Source organism: Arvicanthis niloticus, chromosome 5, assembly GCF_011762505.2.
Source record: "Arvicanthis niloticus isolate mArvNil1 chromosome 5, mArvNil1.pat.X, whole genome shotgun sequence".
NCBI classification, from domain to species: domain Eukaryota; kingdom Metazoa; phylum Chordata; class Mammalia; order Rodentia; family Muridae; genus Arvicanthis; species Arvicanthis niloticus.
In genome coordinates this window covers 61,627,659-61,654,636 of record NC_047662.1, presented here as the reverse complement: position 1 = coordinate 61,654,636, position 26,978 = coordinate 61,627,659, and the positions used below count along the sequence as shown (strand labels likewise).

The 26,978-nt window shown below is 39.2% G+C and overlaps 1 protein-coding gene across 1 annotated transcript; it reads right to left on the bottom strand.

The window, feature by feature from the left end:
* On the bottom strand, positions 1-25,127 carry Hacd4 (3-hydroxyacyl-CoA dehydratase 4). The gene is made up of 7 exons (XM_034504001.3): positions 24,996-25,127; positions 23,530-23,633; positions 21,194-21,321; positions 13,206-13,318; positions 8,252-8,358; positions 5,552-5,677; positions 1-231 (listed from the first exon to the last, which is right to left on the bottom strand). Exons 1-7 carry the CDS (start codon positions 25,031-25,033, stop codon positions 146-148), a joined length of 702 nt encoding a protein of 233 aa, XP_034359892.1. The 5' UTR covers positions 25,034-25,127; the 3' UTR covers positions 1-145.
* Between the last annotated feature and the right edge of the window lie 1,851 nt (positions 25,128-26,978).

Below are 26,978 nucleotides of genomic sequence, written 5' to 3'. Positions count from 1 at the left end.
TAGTTGGCCCAAGAAAATGCCGATTTAAATATCTCTGCAACACAGTGCCATGATAGATTTTTGTCCAGTTCTGTTCTTTTTCTCTAGCAGATGCCCAGTTTTGTATTTGCTGCAGCCCATCTTCTCTCCTGTGCGACAGGCTACCTCACATTTTCTTCTGTTTGACAGAAAAAACTCGGCGGAGAATGTCTTTTCTTTCTGTGTAAAGATGGCTGTAGGTGAAATACATACCTGTAGTGCAAAGGGAAGTAAGGTTGGTGAATTGTTTCTCTGAAAAGATCCATGGTTTTAGTGCTCAGGCTGAGGGCTGTTCTAGTTTTAGGAGCACCCACAGTTAAAAAGGAAGGCTCAGTGAGAGCACATGAACTGTCCAGATTTTATACAGAAAGGCAGTGTAAGCAAATGTGTCCAACCAACTCACTCTAATGCAGGGTTCTCCCCCCACCCCCAATTCCTTGGTAGCTTTCATCACTACCTCAAAACTCCCCCCCCCTTATTTATATGTTCCTTATACTTGAGAGCTGTTATCTCTCAGATAGGACTATTATCTTGATAATTTGTGAAGGGTAGATGCAGGAAAATGTAAATAATAGAAGTCTTAGCCCCACTTTCCTGGAAAACATTTAATTGATCAAATTTGTTCAAATACAGTTTTCTGTTAGCCCACACTATTTCTGATTAATTTACTTTTAAATAACTTTACTCTTTGATTTCAGGTTTTCTCTGTTACTATACATATTGGTGGGTTCAATGTGATATTTCCACACGTGCATGTGAGATGCATTCATCAAATCTCACATCCCTTCTGCTGGCTTCCAGACCCATGTAATTACTAGTCAACTTTCATGTCAGTTCTTAGATTTTCACACATAAGCAAGAACATCATAACTGGTCTTGCTATGCCCTCTGTTTCTCTTCATTGTCCTGGAATCACAGGAATTTGCTCTTTGTAGCTAAATGCCCTACTGTGTGAGCATGTACCATATTTTCTCTGTCCATGCATGTTGACAACCTCCTGGGCCCCACATCTTTCTATTGTGAAAAGTGCATTCTTTTTCATATGCTGCTAACTTCACTTCCTTCTGTCCTCTCTTTGTGGTAGCTGGATCATATGGTAGTTCTATTTTTAGGCTTTTTTTGAGGAACTTGCACACTGTTGCAGGAGTAGCTGCACTAATTTGCATTCCCAACAACAGTGGTTTCTTTTTCTCCACATCCTCACTAGCATTTGTTTTTGTTGTTGTTTTGTTGACAGCCAGCCAATCTGACTGAACTTAAATGATAGCTCACTGAATCTGTTGCCCTGGTGGCTAGTGAAATGGAACATTTTTTTTTCATAGTGATTGGCAATGTATATATGTGTATGTTTATATACTTTATAAGTGTATTTATATCACAAATACATTTTCTAATTGCATTACTTATTTTATATTGAATTTTTGAGGTCTCTATACCTTCCGAAGACTTGGCAACTATTCTTTCCCACTCTGTAGGGCTTTTTTTTTTTTTTTTTTTCTCTGTTATTTGCTATATAGAAGCTTCCTAATTTGATGTCATCTTATTAATTCTTGCTTTTGTTTCCTGAGTTATTGGCATCTCATTCAAAAGAGTTATCATTTGTACCATATCATGAAGTCTTCCGCTGGTACTTAGAGTTTCAGGTCTTATATTAACGTATTTGGTAGTTTGAGTTGATTTCTGTATAGGGTGAGGGTTGGGGTCATTTATCAGTCTTGTGTGTGTGTGTGTGTGTGTGTGTGTGTGTGTGTGTGTATGTATATCCTGTTCTAGCACTGTGTGTATTGTTATTGTTGGCATGTTTATTTCTGGATTTTGTATTTTATTTCACTAGTAAATGTTCCTTTTATGCAGTATCTTACTGCTTGTTACTGAGCTCTGCCTTATGTCTAGAAATCAGGTGTCTATGCCTCCAGCTTTGCTCTTTCTATTTGATTCAGTAGCTTCTGGGCTTGCATACTAATTTTATTGGGTTTTGTTGTTGCTGTTCTATGCAGCATCTCATTTGCCATTTTATTCTTGTTAAAATTATTCTCTTAAACACCTATGTGTTTATGGTACTTGTACCTCTGGTGGCTGGTGCACACACCATGTATGTAAATGTAGTGGCTAGAGGAAGACTCAGCTCCTGGCTAGCTCACTTTCTGTCTTATGCCAATGAGATGAGGTCTCTCACTGAACCCAGAACTGGACCAGCAGCCAACAAGCCCCAGCAATTCTACCTCCAGCAGCCCCAAGTTATAGGTGTGTGGCCATGCCCAGTTTTTTGGCGGATGCTGGGGATTCAAATTCAGGTCCACATGCTTGTGCAGCGGGACTATTCCTCACTACTGATTGATGATCTCAGTCCTCAAATGACAACAGTGTTTTGATGAAGACTGCATCGAATCCCTAGATCACTTAGAGCACTAAGGACAGTTAATGACTTCTGCCAATCCTTGAAAATAGGCGGTCTTTCCATCTTCTAGTATCTGATGTTTCTCTCATCAGTGTTTTGTACTTTTTTGTAGAGGGACTTACTTAGTTTGTTCCTAGGTGTGTTTTGTGGCTATTGTGACTTAAATTTTATTCATAAATTCTTCCTTAGGAAATTCATTATGTGTGGAAGAGCTTTAAACAAATAAACAAAACAGAAAGTAGAGTCCTAAGTAGACAGCCCCAAGTCGCATCAAGTCTTAAGGAGACAGAGCTGTTTTGAATGATCTTTGAGTTCTTCATGTGAAGAATATTATAGGTCAGAGAAGAATGTGGAGTACATTACATCCAGCTTAGATACTGCCCACATCAAAATTGCTTTTGTTGACACTGTCCTCCTACCTAACTCAATCTGTCTCTCTCTCCTAGTAGTTCTAGTGAAGTCTTTATTCATCTCCCCCCCCCACACTCAGTTGTTTTGACTCCCTTCTTTCCTATGTATCTACCTTTTCTTTCTCTTGTCTAATTGTTCTAACTAAAGTTAATATGACTTAGAAAGAGAACAAGGAGAGTGGGCATCTTGTCTTGTTCCTGATAAGAAAGGAAAGACTGTCAACATTCAGGATGGTATTAGTTGTGGGCTTGTTATACAGAACTTGTTTTCCTATTTTATCATGGATGGATGTTGAATTTTATCAAATGATTTCTCTGTAGCCACTCACATGACTTTTTAATATCATGTGGTAGTTTGATTTGTAGAGGTTGATCCATTCTTGCATCTGGGAATGAAGCCTACCGTCTTACAGTGTATGATCTTTCTGATTCACTAGTACTTTGTTGACTGGGGCTGTTGTTCTATAGTTCCTTCTTATTTCATATAAAGTTTTGGTAATGGTAATGCTAGCCCAAATGATTACCTATTAATTCAAGAAGCAGTACTGTCTACTTTTTAAAATCTTGGTAAAATTCATCAGTGAAGCCATCTCATCCTGGCTTTTCTGCACTGAAAGATTGGATACTAGTTATAATGCATTACTAGCCTATCCAGCATTTTCTATATCCTGTTGAACTTCTATATCCTGTTGGTTGAATTTTGGTCTTTTATGTCCATTTCCATTTCTTCCAGACTTTTAAATTTATTGACAGGTAGTTTTTTCAAAATAATTTCAACTGATCGTCTGTATCTCCTTTAACATTTCTAATTTGATTTCTTTTCTATTTTTGGAGGTATTCTAACTGAAAGGTTTATCCACTTTTGTTCTTTCAAGTAAACAATTAGATTGTTTCTTTGATCCTTGGTACTTGTTGGTTTGGGGTATGTTTATTTGTTTGGGGGTTTTTTGGCACTTGTTATTTTATTTCTTTTCATACAATCAGTTGGGATTTGGTTTATTCTTGGTTTTTTTAGTCCTTAAGATGCATGATTAAGTTGTTTATTTGAAATACTTCTTTTTAAAATGTTTTAGTTCATTATTCTTGGTATTGTTTTTTTTTTTTTTAGATGTTCCATAGGTTTGGGATCCTGCATTTCCATTGGTTTCAAGAAAATTTTAAGTTTCCCTTGGATGTCTCAGTAGCCTTTTCTTTGTCTGTGGGAGAAAAGGAAAGCAGGGTGCAGCCAGCACCTGATTAAGTTTCTTTGTGGACTTTCTTGGGCCATGTACCCTGTAGACAGGAGCACTAACTGAAGCCTTAGCATTGTTCAAGGCTGCTGCAGTTTACCCCTGTGGTCAGAGAAGCAATAGACCACAGGTAAGTCTTGTCTTACCCTGTGTCAGGCACCCATGCTTGGATTTGTGGGAAGCAATGGTTGGACCTCACACTGCTGTGATTCTATACTCTACTGACCCTACCTCCGTCTCAGAGGGCAAGTTCTTCAATGCCCTGTATCCAACACAGCTTTTTAGGACACTTTTCATTCGCCTTTGGCCGGAAGGAGATTCCCCCACCCCTAGTAGTGTAGATGGCATGGCAGCACTCAGATATTTTGTATCTGTTGCTATGCCAAGTCTGTTAATATTACAGTGTGTTAGTTTTGCCCAGTAGTTTCTTGTACTCACCTCAAAATGCAGCTCCATACCTATTGCTTTGTGTTTTCTTTGTGCAGCAAAGTGCTGGATGACTCTACTTGTCCATCTTGTAAAGGCAGCTTGAAATACCACATGAGTATAACTGTTTGTAGAGGGGGGGTTGTTTTGCTTTGTTTTGGAGACAGTGTCTCTCTATGTGGCCCTGCCTGTCCTGCAACTCACTACAGAGATCTATCTGCCTCTCTGCCTCTGCCTCTGCCTCTGCCTCTGCCTCTGCCTCTGCCTCTGCCTCTGCCTCTGCCTCTGCCTCTGCCTCTGCCTCTGCCTCTGCCTCTGCCTCTGCCTCTGCCTCTGCCTCTGCCTCTGCCTCTGCCTCTGCCTCTGCCTCTGCCTCCCAATACTGGGATTAAAGTTATATGTCATAAAGCATGGCTGAAGTATAACTTTTTAAAAGATCTATTTCATATATGTATATCCCTACATGTGTATATGTGTCCTACACACTTGCCTGCTGCCAGAAGAGAGGGTATGATCCCCTGGAACTGAAATTATGGATGGTTGTGAGCTGCCATGTGGATGTCCAGGTTCTCTTTAAGAACAGAAACTGCTCTTAAGTACTGAGCCATCTTCCTACACCTATAAGTTTTTATTCTGAAGGTTTTTTTAAGCCTTTATCACCACCTTCCTATTTGCCTGCCAAGGTGTGCTAGCATATAGCATGTAAAACCAAAAAGCAAACAAAATGTATAAGTATACATATAAGTATATAAGGTATAAGTGGAGAAAAATAGCTAATCATTCTGTTTTCCATGTTGTATAATAGCTGTGCCCTCATGGTCAAAATGTCTGTATTTCATGTATCTTGCAAGCATATTTTCTGCTAGTAGCACTGTTCTTGCTGTGAAGTGAAATTGTGTAATACTTGGTTTCATGATGCCCCACAAAAAGCACCAGGGGCCTTAACCAGACAATCTAGTTGACTGTGTTGGGCTTCCTCTTTAGTTCCTCTCCATTTACTAGTCTGTGTAGGACAATGACAGTATAAACCAACACACACATGAAGAATGCCAAACAAAATATCTACTTACCTATGAAGAGCATCATGAGATACAGCTTCAGCACGTAAGGGAAATAGGTGGATATGTCAAACGGAAGCATGGTGGAGTTTGTGCCAAATGACTCAAAATAAGGCAGTGACTGATAGATGGTGAATGCTGTTTAAAGAAAAAGGATCATAAACATTCCCTTTCTGGGTTACAGAGGTGTAGGTTCATGTGTTTCTAATGAAGGAGGTTTTGAATCGGCAATAACAGTTTTGTGATGATTGCTGAATCCTTTAGTTAAAGGTTCAGCTTGACACAAAACTCTGTGGCATGATTATGTGGCTTAAATTGTTCTAGCATTCTTGTTAATTTTTGCCCATTGTGCACTGTGCCATTGGTTGGATCCACGCATCTCTTGCTTACATGGAAAAACTGAATAGCGCTTCTTAAAATGATAACTTAAAAATACATCTGTCTCCTTGCTCACAAATAGGGAGACAGTCAGGATGGAAAGTGCTGTGTATTATTTTCTTCTTGGAGTTTCATGACACGTTTAACATAGTGAAGCCTCTGAGCAGCTCTGCAGTAATGAAATGGATCACCCATCATTACTGGCCTAAGATATCTGCTTTCTTCTCAGCCTTAAAAGTACTTAATACAAATTTGGAGGAACTCTGTGAGAAACACTGACATAAATTATTCTGTGGGAGGAGGCTAGTTTAGTGTTAGGTACATAAGAGGATCCATGAAATTATATCACATGTGTAGATTTTGTTATAGCATTCCAGGCAGTAATATGGCATGCTATACTTGTCTAAACTGTTGCCATCAGGAAAGTGAAGTAATAGGTAGTTAGATTTTTGCCTTACATATATCAGTGTTTTGCCTGCATGTATGTAAGTGTACTACATGCATGCAGTCCCTGTGGAAGCTGAAGGAGGGTGGTGGATCATCTGAGGCTGAAGTTACAGACAGTTGTTAGATACCATATGGGGGCTGAGAACCAAACACAGATCCTCTAGAAGAGTAGCCTCTGCTCTTAACTGCTGAGACATCTCTCCAGCTCCTTGATGCACTGTTTTGTTTTGTTTTTTTAACAACAGTTATTCTCTAATTATTTCAAAATAAAATGTGTTGCGGTGTGATAAAGTCAGGAGCCGAGGCAGATAGATATGGGATGAATTGGTATCAGTGCAGGACTTCCAGTGGACACCAAGCATGCCATTAACAAGAGCAGCCTCCAAGTCTTGAGCATTCTGACATAGGAGTAATCACTTGGGTATTTATTCACTTTTAGGGAAAGAGTCCATTATACAGTCTTTGGAAAAAAATTAATTATTTTGTTAACATAGTTTTAATTGAAAAATCACAAAGTATATATTTATGGACTTTTGATATATATGCTGAATGATAAAATCTAGTATTCAACATCTCCATTTTTTAAGTGAGATAATTGAATTTACTCTTTTGGAAATATACACTATTATTGACTGCACTTGTTTTGCTGTACATGCCTTACAATTGTTTTTCTCCTAATGTAAACATTATACTCTTTCCAACACCCATTCCTTATATGTTCTTTATAATATTCTGACATGACAAGACAAATAAATGCTCTTAGCAAATCTTCAATGAATGAAAAATTTCATTCTTAAAGAATGGGTGACTGGATTTTTTGTTTTCCTTGTTTTTAATAGTTTATAAAACATTCTCTAGATTTTCTGAAAATGGTTTATTTCAACAATTCATTTTAAAACAATAGAAAACTTAAAATTCTGACTTATTTTTTCTAGCCATTAGTAAATATTGAAAACATATGATGTTCTTCTATATACTAGTCTTTATATACTCACAACTATTGGCAACAGCACCCTTTATAATGTCTGCATTTTCCTGTAGTTACTTTAAGATGCTTTTTGCATTATTTAAATTCTTTAATCATGACTTTCAGAAGAAACTCCCTATAGCATGTCAAATCCTCTACTGGGGAAAGTGTTTGTTCTTTGCTTAGCCTCAAGTCCTTTGAAAAATACTGAATTTAGTTCCTTCATTGTTGCTTTATTAGTACAGGCAATAGTTGATCTGAGATTCTGGACTGGGGAACTATTTTAGCTTAGCCTTCCTCTGAGTATGGATACTCAGAGGTGAGATGGTGGCCAAATGGTCACTGGCAGAGGTACTATGCTTTGGAGGTGGTAAGAAGCACTCTAGCCAGGGATGACAAAATTTCTAAGTATTTAAAAAAATAAACTGTAGATTCTGTATATGTTAAACCCAATTTGAGGATGTAAACTGACTCAGGGGTGAAATGAGATGCCCCAGACTCATAGTTAATGAAGGCAAGCACCTGGACCCTGATGCTTGCTTCTAGCCCAGTATGTTGTACCCTATGCAGGACCACCTCCACCTAAACCTTAATATTCTCTCTTCCCCACTCTTCCTTCCTCTTTCCCTCTGCTTCTTTCTTCTCCTCTCTCCTCTCAGTCTTTGAGACAGTATTCTTGGCCAGCCTGGAACTCTGTGTAGACCAGGCTGACCTGGTGTGTGCCTCCAGTGTTATAGGTATACCACATCACACCCTACTGAACTTTTCTTCTTAACGGTTTGCTTCTTTGAAGCAAGGAAATATATTGGGAAAGTTATCAGTAAACCAAGAACCATAAAAAATAGCAATTTCCCTATCAAATTAGTGCATGATTATAGTTCAATAGCTTATATCAGTCAGAAATAGAACACGACTCTTACCTTCAGCAAGAACACACAGAGGGTAAATTGTCATCCACAGTGTTTGACTGAGCCATGTTAAGACAGCATAAGATGTCCCTATGACTGACAGCATGCTGTAAGTGTACCTGGAAGGAGACAGATAGTAAGCATCATTTGCTGCTGCTGTCTGGGAAATAAAAGAAGAAAATACTACAAATTAAACACTGGAATGAAATTGGAAGTAGGAATTACATGCTTTATTTCCTATAATTTAAGTAAGGACAGGGGTTAAAATGGTGTATTGTTGTGGGGGGAAACCTGTGTCTCTCTAGCTTATCTCATGGGGTGGATCATAGATAATTATACAGCTGAAGAAAGCAAGAATGTAGCTCTTACCTCCTCCCAAGAAATTACAGCTATAAGCTTCTGTGATTAATGGCTTCAATTTTATTTAAAAGCCAAGCTCATTTTATGCAGCAATAGCTAGGATTCTTGAAAAGACAGAGCTATTTGCACATATTTTAAAGGATGATGTTATTAAAACACAACCCACAAATTCATATCTACCATCCCTCTGTTTCTGCAGCTTTGCCCAGTTACATAATCAGAACTAGCCTTGGAAGCAGGTTTGAGGTACAGTAAGTAACTTTAAACCTGCTAGTGCAAAGTATTCAATGTGATTTTATTTCTATAAATAAGCCAGTGGTTTCTACACTTCAACACATATTAGAATTACCCACATGGCCTATTGACTCACAAATTGCTTTTTCTTTCTTTCTTCTTTCTTCAGTTCAGGATCCCAGCCCACGAGATGATACAACTCACATTCAGGAGAGGTCTTCCTCAGCTAAACTCTGGAATTTTGTAGGAACACCCAAGGGTGTGCCTCCTTAATGCTCTTGGAAACCAATCAAGTTCACAATATCAGCCATCACAATAACTCACTAATACAGTTCAATATCTATATTTTTCTTTTGTACCTTGATCTTTTGCGTGCAGTATCCAGTTGTCCTGTTATCTTTTATTGAGATTATTCCTTCCCCATTGAGTCCCTTGGGACCTTTGCAAACACCCCAAACTAGAAGAGGTTATTTCTGAACTGACAACTCTATTCCCTGACTTGTCCGTGGAATAGGACCACACTTGTAATTATTGTCGCTCTGTAGTAAGTTCTGAATTGAAAAGAGTAAGACCAAGTATGTTCTTACAAAAGTTTGATTCATCTGAGTTCAGGTTTCTATGTGAATTGTAAGATCAGTATCTCAATTACTGCCACAAAACCAGTTGAGATTCTAACAGGGCTTTCAAAGACTGTAGATTTATTGGTGAGTATTGGCATCTGAAAGATATTAAGTTCCAATGTGGAATGCCCTTCCATTTATCAATGTCTTTACTGTACAAGGTCTGCCTATTTTTGCTAAAATGTATTCCTGAGTATGCCATTCTATTGGAGGCTACTGTGAACAGGGTTAGTTTTGTAATTTTCATTTTCAGATAGCCCAATGGAAATGTATAGAAATGCGGCTGATTTGTATGAACCTTGTGTGGCGTTGTGCAACTCTGCTACTCAACTTGTTGGTCACTTACAGTTTTCTACCATCTGGAAGCCTTTTACATTTTTTTCCTAATTTCTGTGGCTAGGAATTCCAATACAGTGTTGAACAAAGTGGCGAGCATGGATGTCCTTATCATGTTCTTAGGAGGAAAGAATCTGTCTCATCATTAGCTTTCACATTAGTTGTAATCTTTTTGCAGGCACCATTAGCAGATGACTAAGACCCCTGCTCATTATTTTCTTTAAACTATTTCATAGTAGATTGAGATGCCATGTCTGCCCTCATTTTGCAGAGAAAGAAACAGTATCAAAAGAAGAGCCCAGAGGTTTTACTACTGGCTATAAGGGAAACAGAAGTTTGTATGAGTGCTCATGGCAGTATTTCTTATTGCCAAAATGTGGGACTAATGCAAATATGCATCAACTGTGAGGATGAGCCAGGGTTTTGTTGATACAATGGCATATTATTCAGCCACAAAAATGCCATGAAATACCATTACATGCTACAACACTGTATTGAGAACATTATTCCAAGGAAAAACAAGGATAGTGACAAAAGACAACCTATTCAATGATTCCATTTATATGAAACACAAAATAGGAAAACCCATAAAGTATGAATATGGTTGCCAGGGCCTGGGGAAGGAAGGAATTGGGAGTAATGTGCACATATAGGCATAGCCTTCTAATGGGTGATAACTTCTATCTCTATAAAATAGTCATTTACAGAAAGTTAAACAGTTTGCCCTAGATCATGTATCAAATAAGTAGTGGAAGTTGGTTTCATCCTAATGTATCCTCTATGTCCCCAAATCATCCCATGGTAGTTTACTACCACTGTTAATGCGAAAGTCATTTTATTCTGTTGAGTTTATCTAAGAATGATACTGAGGTAGACAGACTCATGTTCTAATATTTAAAAAGGCTGTGGTCCCTATGCCAATGCCTTGTATAAATAGGAAGTCAGAGGCTACAAAAGTCCTAGTAGAAAATGCTATTTTTGAAACATTAAATAGCTTATAATCTTTAGGACTCAGCCTATTGTTGAGGCTATATTTTAACTTGGTCAGGTTATTGACAATGAGCTTCTTATTAATATAAAAGTGAGATCAATATTGTTACTCTCATAGGCATTGAGCCTATATAACACATTTAGGAATACAAGGCTTAGACCCCAGTCCTTCTTTAACTTTTCTAACTGATTTGAGATGATTAGCCTGTGAGTTAAGGGCCTATAGCAAATTTATGGCTCTGAGTTTATTGTTAGGGTGTTTTCTATGTTATATTTAGAAATAGCTGAGAGGAGTTAACAGATAACAGTCCAGATTGCTTTACATGGATAGTAGGTTTTCAAAACATCAAAAGTCCACAGAATTGACATTACAAACATTTCTGTGTTAATGTTCATTTTTATTAGAGATCTGTCTGCTCCTGACAGCTTCCTGTCTTGGATTCTAAGAAAAAAAAATTGAGCATCTTTGTAGTTACTCCAGTTGTGGTGAGACAGCCACTAGGCAAGAATTGCCTCTTTTCATCTACAGACAAATTACTGTCCAAAAAAGGACACACTTGCAGAATAGTCGACTGATTATATCTGCCAAGATAGAGTAATCAGCCCTTAATAATTCTGCATCACTAGGTCTGTCAGATGATCCTGGGCCAGAAGGCTGAAGATCAAATGCTCCAACGTTTTGTAGTATAGGGACTGTCCAGGTGTTTAGCGGTCTCTATAATTTGGCTAAGTTTTAGAAGCTATGCTTTGTGCTTCCCATAATTTTAGTTAACTCAGTCATTCTGGATTTCTGACAGGGTTGAAGACTTATAGTCTTATAGCCAATCCTGGCTATTTACTTTGAGAGAAAAGATTTGAGAGTATGTTTTTTAGCTGACATTCATTCTAAAGCCAAGAAAAAAAGCCAGGTTCAGAACTAAGTCTTTTAGTTAGGAGGGATGACAGGTTCTGGGTAGTCAACAAAATGATGGACTGGGTATTAGGTCTCTCTTGTACCTTACTGACACAAATTGGTATAGTTATGCTCTAATTGTATTTTAAGAGAAAAGTTTTATTTTAACAGGAAGGGTGATATGTAGGAGGAGCTAAGGTGGGGCGAGTAAGGAGAGGAAGAGGAGGAGTAAGGAGAGGAGGGGGAGAAAGAGGGATGAAAGAGAGAGCGACACACACAGGGAGAGAGAGAGAGAGAGAGAGAGAGAGAGAGAGAGAGAGAGAGAGAGAGAGGAACATGGAGGCAGATGTTCGCATGTCTCTGCCAGTCAAAGATAGTTGATCTCTCTAGGTTGGGTATTGGGTTACACTTTTGATTGTATGAGCATCTTGTTATTGAGCATTATCAAACTTATAAAGCCTTTGATTAACATTAAAAAAAAAGAGTATAAAAGCAAAAAGGAGAAGGGGGATGGGATAGGGGTTTTCTAGGGAGGGGAATTGGGAAAGGAGATAGCATCTGAAATGTAAATAAAATATCCAATAAAAATTTTAAAAAAGAATAAAATACATAACATCAGTCACAAAATAAAGACTCTTTTAGGGCCTGCTCCCATCCAGATATTTGAAGCAGCAGTAGTTCCTGGGGATGTCACAAAAAGACTAAGTTAGCTGTTGGCTCCCACTAGAAATGGATATGGGGGATACATTTTTTTCCCAGAGAAAAGAAGGTGTAGTTTGCTCCTCTGTTGCTATAATAAAACATCGACCAAAACCAATGGTTTGGGGGAAGAAAGACCCCCAGGTCATAGTCCTGGAATCACTGAAGGAAGTCAGGGCAGGACCTGAAGCAAAGGTGCTTACTGACATACCTCCAGGCCCACATAGGCGGGACCATCCCCCATCCATTAGCAATAAGAAAAACACCTCCACAGGCTAATCAGCTAGAGGCAATTCCTTAGATGAGGATTTCCCTTTTCCCAGGTGTCAAGTTGACAACTGAGGCTAACTATGACGCCAACTTTGTGGGTTCTGACAAGTAATGAAAGTCCATTATTAAAATAATGCATGCTAGAAGAATGACAATGTTCTTTCCATTCGTATATAACTGTCAGGTCAGTGTCATGGCAAAACCTTGTGCAGGGAATCTGAGGGCTTAAGTTTGCACTTGAAGTACAAAGATTGGTTTTCATTTTTCTTCATATGCCCACTATGGAAAGTCCTACATATACATTTCTATTTCATTATAAAACAATATGCAGTGAGGTTTTTCTGTCTCATTCAAAGTAACCAGTACGAGCAAGTATTACTCACTTCACTAAAACAATTTTTCCTTGTATTAGCAGATCAATTGATGATTAAGACAGTTCTCACTATGTAGTACTGGCTGACCTGGAGGCATTAGCTATGGAGGCCAGGTTGGCCTTGAACTCACAGAGATTTACCTCTGAGATTAAAGGTATGTACCACCATGACCAACAATTTAGCTTACTTACCTTACCATATCCAGTAGATTCCAAAAGATGAATAAAACACATACTACATATTTCTCTTGGACTTCCTCTTGACTGGTGATCACTCCAAAAAGGATAATAACTCTCTCTGTGAGCTTAAAAAAAAAAAAAACAAGTTAAGAATTAAAGTCATTTGTTAGGCCATGTAAGTAATTTTCTAATTTTAAAAAACAGGGCTTTGTTTAAAAGAATGCTTTAACTGGAAATACATTTTATAACCTATTAACAGTGGCTGTCTCTGAAAGAGTTGTGTTATGAATGACTTTAATTTTGTTTTTTTTTTTTTTTACTTTTATAATTATATATAATGAAACAAAGAAAGCATTTTACCTAAGTCAAGATATTTTTCTCTTCTTGACATATATACACTTCTATTCAGTTTGACAAGCTCCTACTGGAATGTCCACTATGAATTAGATCAGCAGTTCTCAATCTGCAGGTCATGACCCCTTTGGGGTGGGTCAAACAACCATTCACAGGGGTCATTTAAGACCATAAGAAACACAGATATTTACATTATAATTCACATCAGTCGAAGAATTAGTTAGTAAGTAGCTACAAAAATAAATTTATGGTGGGGGGAGGGGGTGGTCACCACAACATAAAGAACCATATTAAAGAGTTGCAGCATTAGGAAGGTTGAGAAGCACTGGATTAAATGGTGCAGTAAACATGGTCCTGCCTCCAGAGTTAGTGTTGGGGGATGTAATTATAGTCTGTGCTGCAGAGGGAAGCATCGTTAAGGAAGGGGACACTTGGTGCCAGAGAGAAGGATGAAGAGAGGTCCCTGAGGACAAGCAGCATTGCAGCTGGCTCCTGCTCGATGGACTGGAATTATCAAGCAGGGTAGATATGAGGAAAGACATCCCAGACAAGAGCAGTCTCAGCACAAGTAGCAGTGTGATGGTCTACACTGCCCTGGGGAGGAGCAGGAACCACAGAGAGGCTAGAGTGGGTGGTGTGCAGAAGGAAAAATAAGGAAAGTAAATGAAAATGTGTTTGGGGCTGGGTTGTGAAGGGTTTCAAATGACAGGCCAGGAAATTTCAATTTTAGCCAATAGAGAAGCTGCTGTGACTTTTTTTTGGGCAGTAATATAATCCTTACCTTCCTAAGCCAGTGGAAAATAGAAAAAGAATTTAACACATTCTTGGAATATATGTTATAATTGCCAAGTTATAAGCATTTAAAGATCATTGAAAACTCACATATTTTGGCTTAGTTCCAATTACCAGCTTAAATAAAACACGGTCCTCTCCCTACAATGTATAAACTGCCTTGTGTTTCAGTCACATAGTCCATACAATCTACATTTTTGTGCTTAATATGGAATTTCTCTTTGCTCTCAGTGGCCAAAAAACTGAACTTGAGATTGATGGCGCATATTAGTGGCAAAGGAAAAAAAAAAAAACATAAAGGGGTTGATTTGTATTCTCTATAGCCGTCTTTTTTTTTTTTTTTTAAGCCGATGAAGGAAAAAAAATCCTGGGATAATCCACAACAGAATCATGGGTTTTTAGTGTTTAAAAAAAAAAAAAAAAAAAAAAAAAAAAAAAAAAAAAAAAAAAACAAAAAGCCCAAGATTTGTCAACAGTGTCCACATGATCAGAAATCCACACGTATAAGCTATGTCAGCACGTTTATGACTACGGAGGTGAGTCAAGAGGCCCCTGCATGGCTAAGGGGAATTAGACATGATTCAAACTTAGTCAATCTAAGGCAGTTATCCACAGAGCTCTTTCCCTTCACCAATCCTTCTTTAAGATACAATGATCTAATTTCTAGATTCAGCTTATATAAATTCTTCTAAACTGCAATTTAAGTAACTGACTAATCCAACCTGGCTGACACGGCTCCTGGCAGCTTTTGGATGTAAGGCTTGAGCATCTCACACATACTCAGGCACCAGCTCATCATGGGTTGCTTACAAATCTGGAGGCTAGGAGACCTGTGCTTCCTAGTCACCATGCTATGACCAGCATTTAAGTTCTCTGGTTTCCAGCTTTCATCCAAGACAGACTGGGGTTGGGCTGGGATTACAATGTTCTATGTAGAGGGATCCTATCGATGTAAAGTCTTAAAGTACTCAATCATGAGATTAGAAATCTATGCTGTATGTATCCATGTGTGTGTGTTTCCTGAGGGTTTCTTTTTGGTATTTTTTGTTGTTTTGTTTTTTGTTTATTTGTTTGCAAAACATAAGTTCTCTGAGTTTTAGGCATTAATCAAATGCCAAATGAGATAGAGTCTAAGTATTTTGAGATTCAGCCTCCCTGGTAGATTTTCCTGTGCAATTTAAATGATGAGGACAGAGGAAAATCTATCAGTGAGGCTGGGGGGTATATGATAAAACTGTATGAAAATATCAGCGAAGGCTCCGTGACTCCTTGGTGACAGAAGCCCTAGTTGCATTGAACTCAGCAGTGGGCATGCCCCCAAGCCACAGCATGTATACAGAAATAGGATTATTCCTGCCACATGAAATGTCAACCTAATTCATTGTCTGTTGGCTATTTAACTATATTAAATAATGGCAAAATAGAAGAATTTTGTTATAGATAATAAGTTGATAAATGTTAATACTTATTACTTTCTGCCAATTTCAAAATTTATAATTTTGTATCTAATCTCCAAAATAACACTAAGAAGGTACTGTTACTATTTACTTGCTTTTATCCCAAAGCATGTGTTTTCCTAGGTGATAATGATTTCCTTCCTGTCTGGAATCAAAATCCAGACAATGACTCTAAGTCCTGCATTTTGAAACACTGGAGCCTTTTAATCTTTATCAGGTTGGGGGCCACTCCAGAACCTAACATCCAGACAATGGACTGTTCTTTGAAGGAGTTTCTACAGCTGGCTAGATGTCTCAGCAGGTCATGGTGCTTGCCAGGGAGCACACAATCCTGAAATCCCATAGAGTTGTAAAGAGGAAACTGACTCCTCAACCTTGTCCTCTGACTTCTACATGTGCAGGTAGCACATATATATTTAATTTTTAAAAATGACAAGTTACATTGTTAAATGAGAAGGTACTTTATAAAAGTGAAGGGTATCTTGCCTGAGCAGGGGTGGTTTCAGCAAGAAATTCCAAATAAACTGAGTGGTCATACACAAAAGAAGGCATGAAGGAGGGGGTGGAGAGTATTGAGAAGAACCTTCTAGCAGGATGGAGAGGAGGCATAAAATGACCACAAGCCATTAAGAAATGTATGAAACTATAAACAATATTTTTTTAATTTAAGAAATAGAAAAAAAAAACTGGAAGGGTAAGAACAGTACCCTGACTGTGGGAAGAATTTCTCAACTTAATAAGTTTCAATCTCAAAATTATTATTTTACCAAAATCATAACTATTTTACATCTCACTAATATTTAAAAAATATAAAACATGTATTTGTATGTGCATGTATACATGTTTGAATGTGAGGATATATATGTACACATGTGTGAACATGTGTGTGGAGCCAGAAGTTGATCTCCAGGGTTGTTTTCTATTCCGGTCTACCTTGTTTTTTAAGGCAGGTCTTTTTGTGGTACCCAGATCTCACTGATTCATTGAGATCAGTTGGGCAGTATAATCCAGGATTCCTCCTTTCTCCACCTGCCCAGCACTGGGACTAAAGATGGATGCCACCATACCTGCCTTACTGTAAATGTTAATTAACGTGGAGCAGAGGGGTATGGGGTGTGGTGTGAGTGTATGGTGTGAGTGTGTGGTGTGAGTACCGTGGTGTACGTGTGGAGGTCAGAGGACAATGCTTGGGAGCTGGTTTTCTCTCTCCACCTTAGGTGGGTCCCAGGGGATTGAACTCGGTTTGCCAGATTTGTGGGATGAGCACTTTCCTCACGTCTCAATCTCTCTGGCTATTATTTATCTGAGAACATCCAGGAGGTTTTTGTTTTAATAGCTACTTTTTTTTTTTTAAGAGACCATTGTCTGGATGTCAGTTTTGGAGTGGCCACCAACATGACAAAAATGAGAAAATCTGGGTGTTTAGGTCATAGTATTCCAAGTCGTACTTTCAGAGTTCGATTCCAGATCTGTTGGAAGTATTGTTTGCAGGACATTTTTCTGCCGAGATAACGAAGACTCTCAGTGGATGTTTAAAAGCCATTCTGCATTTGTAAAATCACACCATAAAGATGATAGCTTTGTACCTATTCACTGAAGAACTCCATGAATCAAAATGACAAGACCTAAAGACCCCAACTTTCCCTTCCAGTGATCTGTGCATGCTCAACACATCGGCAGCTTTATCTCTAGTAATAAAAGCCTGTTCTCAACTCAAGGACCACAGAGAGAAAAATCTGTAAGATTTTCATGGAAAGTTCAAAGATGACTTCGTTTAGCAGTCAAGATCAGCTGCTTCTCAGCCTGAAGAAAGCAGACTGGAAGCCACTGTCCTCTCACAGGGGAGTTAGACACTCTCCTTTGAGATGCCTTACTTGCCTTCAACACAAACAGGAGACAGAGCTGGTGACATTGGTTTATACAGAAGTGTTTTGTGCACTTAACTATCATGAGTAGAACCTATGCAGGCATGCTAATCATCTGTAGTGTTTTGATTTACACATTTTCTAAGTTGCATAAGCGTGTTTAAGATGAATGCATCTGCTGCAATGTTCATGGCGGTTGATGGATATGGCTCAAACCACTTGTATCTGTAGTCAGGTGAACTCTATTCCTCTGAGAGTTTCCTACAAGGTGAACCTGTCAAGCACTGTGGGACAAAAGGTATCTGGGATTGTTTCCTCCTTTCTTTAAGTTTTGTCAAGAAAAGCTTCTGAGGGTTCTTCAAGATGGAAGACTCAACAAAGGCTTCAAATTCAACCCTCAGGTGTGGCTCTATTCCCATTCTACAATGGTCAAGTTGTCGGGTTTTTGGTTTTCTTTAACGAAATTTATCAAAATCAACTAGTCCCCATTAACTTTTATAAAAAAAATTTGATGTAATGAGATATGCAAATTTGATTGGAAGGAAAAGGCTGGAAAGGGAAAACACTTAGCTTTCATTTGTATTGTCGTTTTTAGCATGCTTCTTTTGCGTCTTTTGAAGATTCCCACTTGAAACTAAGAAAGCAAAGGTCTACATTATATTTCTATGTATAATTTAAGTGCTAAGCTCTATGTTATGTTTCTGCATATAATTTAAATGACATATGATTATTATAAGCAATGGGATCTATAAACAGCTTTTTGTGTTATAGTTTTAGATTTTCCTCATAAGTAATTTAAAAATAAAGTATAGATGTCTGTTAAATAACTACTGTCTTATAGTGTGTGTTTTCTCTGCTTTTTTGTTTGAGCAATTGCATATAATTTTTAAAATTATAGTTTATTGCTTATTGTCAAATATGTGAGTATAAAACATGTAATAACTCAGAACAATGAACAAACCCAAATCTATCCCCATTCCCTCGGCACCAGTGTTTGCCAGATGTTACATTAGTTGTTCAACTAGCCAATCCTAATTCATTGTTCATGCTAGCTCTGAATTATTTATCTTGACATTTCAGAAAATCTGTTTTCAAAAGAATGCATTCTGTTGTGGCTTCACAATGCTGTGAAGGTAATAGCATAGTAACATTACAAGTCTGCAAACATAGCTTTAGTCTTCTTTGAAGCAGGAGGACACAATGCATTTTTTAAAAATATTGCACGCAGTCAGCCATAATCAGTGTAAATAACTCAGCTACTCTAAGTACCATTTCTTCATTTAAAAAATGGGGAAATGAGAACACCACAAATGATTTCACAACCTAGGGTTTTGTTACATTATTTTAAAGCAGAGTACTCCTAATGAAGGGATCCTAATTGTCTGCAGAACTTGAATAAGGAAAGACACAGAAAATGGGAATTTACCATGGTGCCTTTATAAAGGTTTTCTAATCCCAGTCCAACCTCAAGTTGGCGGTTACAACCTCAAGTAAAAGAGGAAGATGGATAGGCATGTCAAAAAGACTGTGCTCATCGTCTGGGATATACATAGCTCAAGATGCTCCCTGGTACCCTGATCCTTGCTTGTCCTTCCCCAGAACCAAAGACTTAAAGAGAATGGTGCTCCATTAGCACTGGACTTAGTAAAATCACTTTTTAAATAAGTATATCTGCATATGTATTTACTATTGTTTTTAAGTAAACAAATCAGGAATTGTTTCTTTGGTTTCAATGATTTAATGATTTCAGTGATTCAAGGATTTAATTAGTAGTGATTAAAACAAATCACACTTGAATGCTCTGGAATTTGTACACCTCCCAAACATTCAGATGTCTCAACTCTAGAATAATTTTGCATATTAGACAAGTCTAGCTAATTCTGTCATGCAAATAATATTTGTGCATTTTCTAGGGATATTTCAAGCTCTCAGTTTTCTTACTGACAAGATAAGCTTCTTTAATTTCACAGTGTACATTAACAACAGCTAACACAACTTTTCCTTCTGAAAATGCTTTGTTACCAAGAAATTAGTAATAGCCAAGTCAGAAAAAAAAAAAAAAAAAAAGTCCTTTAAGGAAGAGTGAAAGTGATAACATGACTCAGATTTTATATGAACTTAATTCAGCTCCTAGTGAATAATCCACATGCTAGGATGCCGCTTTCATATGCTCTGAGTCTTTTTAGTTCTGTTTGCCAAAAGTAGCATTCTGGTGTACACATTTTGACGTTTTCCAAGTACAGCAGGCCCATTCAGCCAGAAATACCAATAAATCTTGTTTCTAAATTATTTACTGCTTCTATGACCAATCTGTTTCCCTCTTTAGTTTGTAAAGTAACATGATTAAAGAGATTCTATGGGCTCTTAGCTGGTTAATTTTAATATAACTACATTGTACATTATTACCTCTATTTTTAAATACTTGATATTTCAACACATAAAATGCCTTCTTTCTAATGAATAGTGCTTCCCAATTTTGTTTAATAAGTAAAATTAAATTACCTCATACCTTTTAAAACATTCATGTCTGTGTGTCTGTGTGTGTATCCACACACATGCACATGCTCCCACATTCTCCTGTGTGGAGGTCAGAGGGCAACTGTAGGAGTTAATCCTTTCCCTCCTCAGTGTGAGTTCCAGAAATTAAACTCATGTCATCACGCTCAATGGCAAATGCCCTTACCCAGCTGTCTTGCCAACCCATTCTTGCCTACCCTTCTATAGATCCTGTTAATGTTTGTAGTGCTGGGCTCTTATTAGATACATGAAGATTAAACTGTTACTTGCATCCTTTAAATTTTCACATGGAACTTTAAGCAAACCAACACAGGGATCGATAACCCTACACCCAGCATGTTTTACGCTCTGTATTTCCATCCCAAGCACTTTGCCAGGTATTTAAATACATTAAGATTCTGATATTTTAGGAAATAGTTTGTTTTCAGATTTTGTTTGAGGATACCTAAAATTATGCTCATCTAGATGGATATTCCAAATCCTGGAGTCTTAAAAATGTACATCCATGTAGTAACTTAAGCCTTATCTTGTCTTTTTCATGGAAAATACCATCTAAAAATATTTTTTTAGTCTTAGTCTAGCATTGATTACCTATGTGGAGTATAGACCAGTGAATTTTCAATCTTCCATCAACCTGCTGTTAAACACTTGTTTTGTTTTTAGTCCCCTATTCTTTCCATCAAGAGCCAGTGGTTGCTGTAGTATAACTTCACAGTGGTCTATAGAACAGCCAGGCATCAACTAAAAGACTTCAACTCTGATCCTTTTCACTGTCTAATCTACTTCAGAGAGAGACACATGCAGAGTGGTAAATGGCCATGGAATCTCCAGAACAGGACACTGAGCAAGCTGGCCCGTGGCACTTCCCAAACACTGCCAATGGGCCATTCTAACTGTTGTGGTTTAGGTAAGGGAATCCTGTGAACAAATTCTGCCATAAAATCACTTAGGGGCTATAAGTAGGACAAAGTAAAAAATTAAATAGACTCTACAACAACAGCATGATTAAACTTACCTGCAAAAACCTGGGGAAAAGCTGATTTGACTCAATGCCAATATAAATGTGCAGTAGCTCCAAGAGGGAAATGGATTGGCAAACCCGCATAACCAACCCAATAGCATAAAACGTGTCGACCATTGAATCTGTGTTAGTGAATGACAAATACAGACATTGTGAGTTAAAACTGCATCCAAATACACATTAGCAGAATACAGCAAAAATACAGCTGAGATGCCTTTATTGTATGTGCAAAAACTATTTTAAATAAGCTACTAAATTGTAGCAATGCGATATATCCCTAGAAAGTACTGTGGTACTCACAATAATGTATGTATAGTTCTTTTTAATTGGCCCTCTTCCAAAAAGAATGGAAATTTACAAAGTCTTCATGGCCAGGGTTATTATACTTTTTCCCAATATATGAGATTTTCAAGCAATTCTGACACAAACATAATCCATCAGAATCTAAACCCCTTGACATGTAGATAGTTTGGGGGTAAAGTTACTAAAAATCTGCTGGGTTCAGCATTTTCACTGAGAAAAAAAAGGCAACAAGAAAACTGATTTCATGGAAAGTTTGTGGAAGTGACACTGCGGTGCTGTGATGTCTCACACCACATTTGCTCATGCTTGAGTCCTGTATACATACTGGACTAGTGACTCTGGCTTTGTTTTGAGCACTGAACTTTGGAGTTGGCATTGTGAGAAGACACAACTGAGGTATTCCCCTTAGAGGGACCTGAAATAGAAGGGAACAGATGGTCCTCTGATGGCAAACTTGTTGCTTTCAGATCTTCAATAAAATCCTGCCCCATTCGGAGTCTTCTAAGGGTGATTTTTCTGTTTTTACCATAAGATTTGAACATAAGTTCAAAGATCTGTTGCTCTTGATCAACTTGAGTCATTGCCTAGAGGAGCTTCTCAACCTGTGGACTACAACCTCCTTGCAGGGGTCACTCAACCTCTCACAGGGGTCAGATATCAGATATCCTGCATATCAAATATTTACATTAAGATTCATAACTAGAAAATTACAGTTATGAAGTAGCAATGAAATAATTTTATGGTGTGTGTGTGGGGGGGGGGTGTCACCACAACATGAGGAACTGTATTAAAGGGTCCCAGTATTAAGGTTAAGAGCCACTGGCTTAGGGAATGGAACTGGTCTCCCATTCCACTGTTCTGGGCCTTCATTTCCAATGAACAAACCAGTTCTGTTTATCTAATTGCAAGTAGCTGCTACATTTACAGTGATGAGACAAGATGGTTAAAACCACTTTGCCCACTCAAGGTGTAAGGCCACATTAGAATTCTTGCCTGGGGCATGGGACGTAAATGAAGCTGCTGTCTGCTCACTCAACCTAACCAAACGTTCAAGGTACAGAACTGATGGCCTCCTACCTCTTGTATCTCAGTCTCCCTCTGCTTGAAAACTCAGTTCTCAGAATTGACATTCGAGCCTTCTGCTATAGCTTTGAGATTATTAGCAAAGCTAGAATGTATAGCTTTTCAGTAAGACTGGGCGACACACGATAGTTTGTAACCCACTAGATGAGTATGACAAGTCTCAACTGATGAGCTCAGCATGGTTTTTTTTCCAGCCAAGCAAGTGTTTGTTTTTAGCTAAACCAGCAGTTGCTCAAATTGTCAAGTCACCAAACAGTTGTAAACTGTGGTGACACTTACTCATGTGGGGATGGGACACTGAGAAGGTTGTTTTGACAGTCACTTGGTGATTCATTCTTTAACAATCTGAAGTGAATAGTTTAAATCGTGAATTCTTGACTTTTTAGGAAACTGAAGGAAGCTTATGATTCAAGTCATCAATATACCAACTCCACGTAGGTGACTAGTCACGGGTGTGCTATGTCATCTACATGTCTTCTTAAGGGATCAAACAGGGTCTTGGGGGCATAAAATTTATCATTCAGTTACTGGTAATCTCCAGCTACCCTCAACCTGGTGATAAAAAATAGTAGAAGAATTTCATTAATTTCTCACTGCTCTGCACAGAATGTCAGGCTGGAACTTATAGACTTTTCAAAATGCATTTAATTTATGAGTTTGGTACAAAACATTCCAAAGATAGGTCTTTGCTTTCAGAGCAAACTGCTGGCTTTGGGGTAAGACAGGTCCCCTCTCACCTTGTCTCACCTTTACCCTGTCCTAAAAGGGTTTAAGTCTGAAATAATATGAAATAAATGAAAAAAAAAAAAAAAACAAAAAACCCAAACTCCAGAGGAGAGAATGGTGCCAGATGCAGGGTGCATAGAAGTTCAAAATGAAAATCAACGAGGCCAGATGAATCCAGGAATAAAAGTTAAAAATCAAAACCGTTTTGTAGTATTTACCTTTCCCAAATGAGAAGAATCTGACTGTCATATTTGCCAGTATCCATGAGTGGCCACAGAACTGAATTAAGTAATAGATGAAAAGATACACATTCTTCCTATACCTATAAACACAGAAAAATGCCATTAAACACACCTTTTAATATACCAGTCAAACTGAGCAAGCAAAAGGAAACTGTTCCAGGTCAGAGTTCTGGATTAGGGTCTTTCACTGGGTTGTCCCTCCAGACCCATTAGCGTCTGCTGGGATGAATTTATCTAACAAAAGTATGCTGATTGAAATTGCTTAAAACCAAAGGTAGTTCTTTTCTAAACTTCATTCTCATCTTTGATAACATTCTAACCTTGTTTCTTTTACACTTTCAGCCACTATGAGGATAGCTTGTTTCTTTTACACTTTCAGCCACTATGAGGATAGCTTCGAAATTTGAAGGGGACAGGGAAGAAACATGGACGCAAAAGGACTGATTTGGGGCAGCTTTTGTTCCAGTAGCTCAGCTTGCCGAATGAACTTGAAAGAGCTGGGCTTATGGTTATCGAAGGGGAGTGGTCACGACTGTATTGTGACTCCCTAACTGAACACACCTGACTTCCTGATTGGGGTCGCACTCGTTCTGTTCTTCTTGCCCTTGCCTCCTGTTGTATTTTACAAGGGAAGCTAGTTCTGTCCATCAAATACACAAAGAAAGCAGTTTAGTTGCTCAGCCAAAAAAAAAAAAAAAAAAAAAAAGAAAGAAAAAAAAAAAGGAAGTCAAACTGAGTGTAAAAATGTGTGTGTGGGTTGCTGGGGAGAAGAAGACAACCAGGATGTAAACTGAGCTTAATACAAAAATAAAGAAAGAAAAAAGATTGGCGGATCCTTGGTTTGGGGAGCTGGAAAAGGAGATGAAGGGCTTCCCCATGTGCACAAGGATGGGTAGAGTGGCATTTTAGTGTTAACAATGGCTTCTCTTAGTAGGAAACCTCTGAGAGAAACAAGGTATATAAGCCAACAGTATGGAGCAGTCAACAGACGACCAGCACTGCTATAGGAGTTAAAAGGGGAAACCTCCAAGCCCAACAGAAACACCTGGCTTCAGGTAAACACACACCCCAGGCCCTAGTTTCCCTTGAACCTGTCCTGTGACAGACTCTGCTGCGACAGGATGCTGTAAAAATCGCCCTGCACCTAAGTCTAGGGCACATTGGAGACAGGGAAGAGAAGGACTTGTGGAAGCGCACAAAGAGAAGAGGTAGCCATGCAGCCTGCCCTTCCATTTCCTCATCTCCAAAACTAAAACAAAAACAAAACAAGGAAACAGCAAAGCCTCCGTCCTGAGTCTATGGAGGAAAAAATGCAATCCACTATCATCAGGCAGGAGGAGCATTAAGTGTTGAACAGTCAGGAGCTTCGCGGGAGTGAAAGCCGATGGGTAGGCTGCTGCTCAGCTCCCTGGCCCCTCCCTCCCCGCAGCCCCGCGCCCTACCTGGGCTGCAGCCAGGCTGGCAGCACCGAGGGCCCCATGGGCCACAATCTGCTCCTCTGGCACCTCCGGGAAGCAGCAGGAGTGGGCAGGGAAGGCGCAAGGGGCGGCCTCCGGCTGGGCTCGGGAAGGGCGGGGCCACAACACACTCAGCAAGTTTTGAAAAAAGCCGAGGTCATGAGATGGGCAGGAGATGAAAGCCAAATTCTTGCCATGCTGCACTAGAGCTGGCCAGGCATAGAAAATACGCCGGTTGAACAAGCACATCCGCACACCAAAATACGCCGGTTGAACAAGCACATCCGCACACCGAGGCTTTCCAAACTGATCCCAGGCTACTAATCTGTGGGTAGAGACCCCTAGGAGTTCACCTGCCTATACTCACTCTTAACTGGATCTACCTAGCTCTAAGGGTGCACAGATCCTTGGAGTGGCCAGGTCTTCTCTTAGAAGCCCTAAGGTAGAAGGACGGTTCTGGAAGGGAAGCTAGGGGCACATGGCCCAACACCTGTTCATACATGAGCCAGAGCCCTCCAGAAATCCTTCCTGACACCTAGAGACCTGGGTGACGGTGGGGTGCACAAATGCTTTTATTCGTTGAAGTTAATGTCATTCATTTAATATGTAATGTCATTAGGTTAATGCTATTCACTTAATGTCCACAGCCAACACTTCCACACACCTTTTCCTGGTTTCTTGGGACAATGGGATCCCACCTCCTCCTCCAGTGAGATCCACATCCTGGGTTTGTGGAGATGAGATTCCAGTTATTCGATTCTACCAGGTGAAGAGAACAAAACAGCTCCTCAAAGCACTTTTCCTCAAAAAACAATACCACTGCCACCACCAAAAAAAAAAAAAAAAAAAAAAAAAAAAAAAGAAAGAAAGAAAGAAAGAAAGAAAGAAAGCAAAAAACCCACAAGTGGGACAGTTACATACAGTTATTGGAGTTGGAAGGTAATGCTTCCATCTTACCAAAAAGGAAGTTGAGGCCTTAAGAAATATTGTCACTCACCACAGGTCACACAGCTGATAAACAGCAGGGTTAGAAGTTAGAGCAACATTTTTTTTTTTTTAAATTGGGTCATGGTTTCCTTCCTCACAGCTGTCACCAAGTCTGCCTCTTGGAGTATCCTGTTGTTCCATGCCCCCCGCCAGGGGCCAGCTCCCCTGGAGCCTTGGTCACTTCTCGAGCCCATTGGCAGTGGCTGCACTGTCCTCTCAACTGTCTTCATTCTTTCCTAAATGCTGGCCTTCATGGCAGTGGAAGGACAAGCTCACGGCACACATGGTAGTTCCCACCTGTAATCCCAGCACTCTAGAAGCTCAGGTGGAGAGCCGGTCACACCTTCAGTATCAGCCTGGGCTACACAGTGACTTCCAGGCACCCTGGGTACAGAGGGAGACCCTATCTTGGGGAGTGGAGGCATGGGGGTGCATTTTCAAATCTCTAACCCTAGAGTTTAGAATTCACCTTTTTAACATCCTCTCCAAACCTATATCATCTGCCGTCCATATCCAGGGCCCTCTTTTATTTCCCATCACCCTCTTGCTCCATGTATCATATCATATGGTTTAGACTACCAACACTCCTGAAACTACCCTCAGGGTTCCCCAAGTCCCTTTTACTGTCTCCCAGTCTTCGATTATAGGACGTGAACCTGTGGAGCACACTGATACCCAAGCAACACACAGGCAAGGAGCTATTTCCAAAGTCATCTGTGCCCCAGCCCAGCAGAAGCCAGGGTGTTCTGGATGGACTGGAGCTGGGAGGTCAGGGAGTCTGCCAGAGAAGAGGTCCTTTACAGCAAACACTTTTTCATCCTCCTCCTGCCCTCTCTTCACTTCTCTGGCTCTGAATATGGCTATGATTCCCTTGCCCTTTGCCTCTCTGGACAGCTTCCTTCCTCTGCTTCCTCAGAGACCTTCCCTGGGTCAGCTCTTCTGCAGAGACAACCACCATGCACAGCTTCATCTCTTTGCAGC

Bases quoted from the DNA above. Each gene is read 5' to 3' on its own strand.
- Hacd4 (XM_034504001.3), bottom strand. From the start codon at position 25,033: ATGGGGCCCTCGGTGCTGCCAGCCTGGCTGCAGCCCAG. The intron at 23,634-24,995 runs GTAGGGCGCGGG...CTGTGTTTATAG, and splicing joins CCAGCCTGGCTGCAGCCCAG to GTATAGGAAGAATGTGTATC. The intron at 21,322-23,529 runs GTAAATACTACA...TCACTAACACAG, and splicing joins ATTCTTCTCATTTGGGAAAG to ATTCAATGGTCGACACGTTT.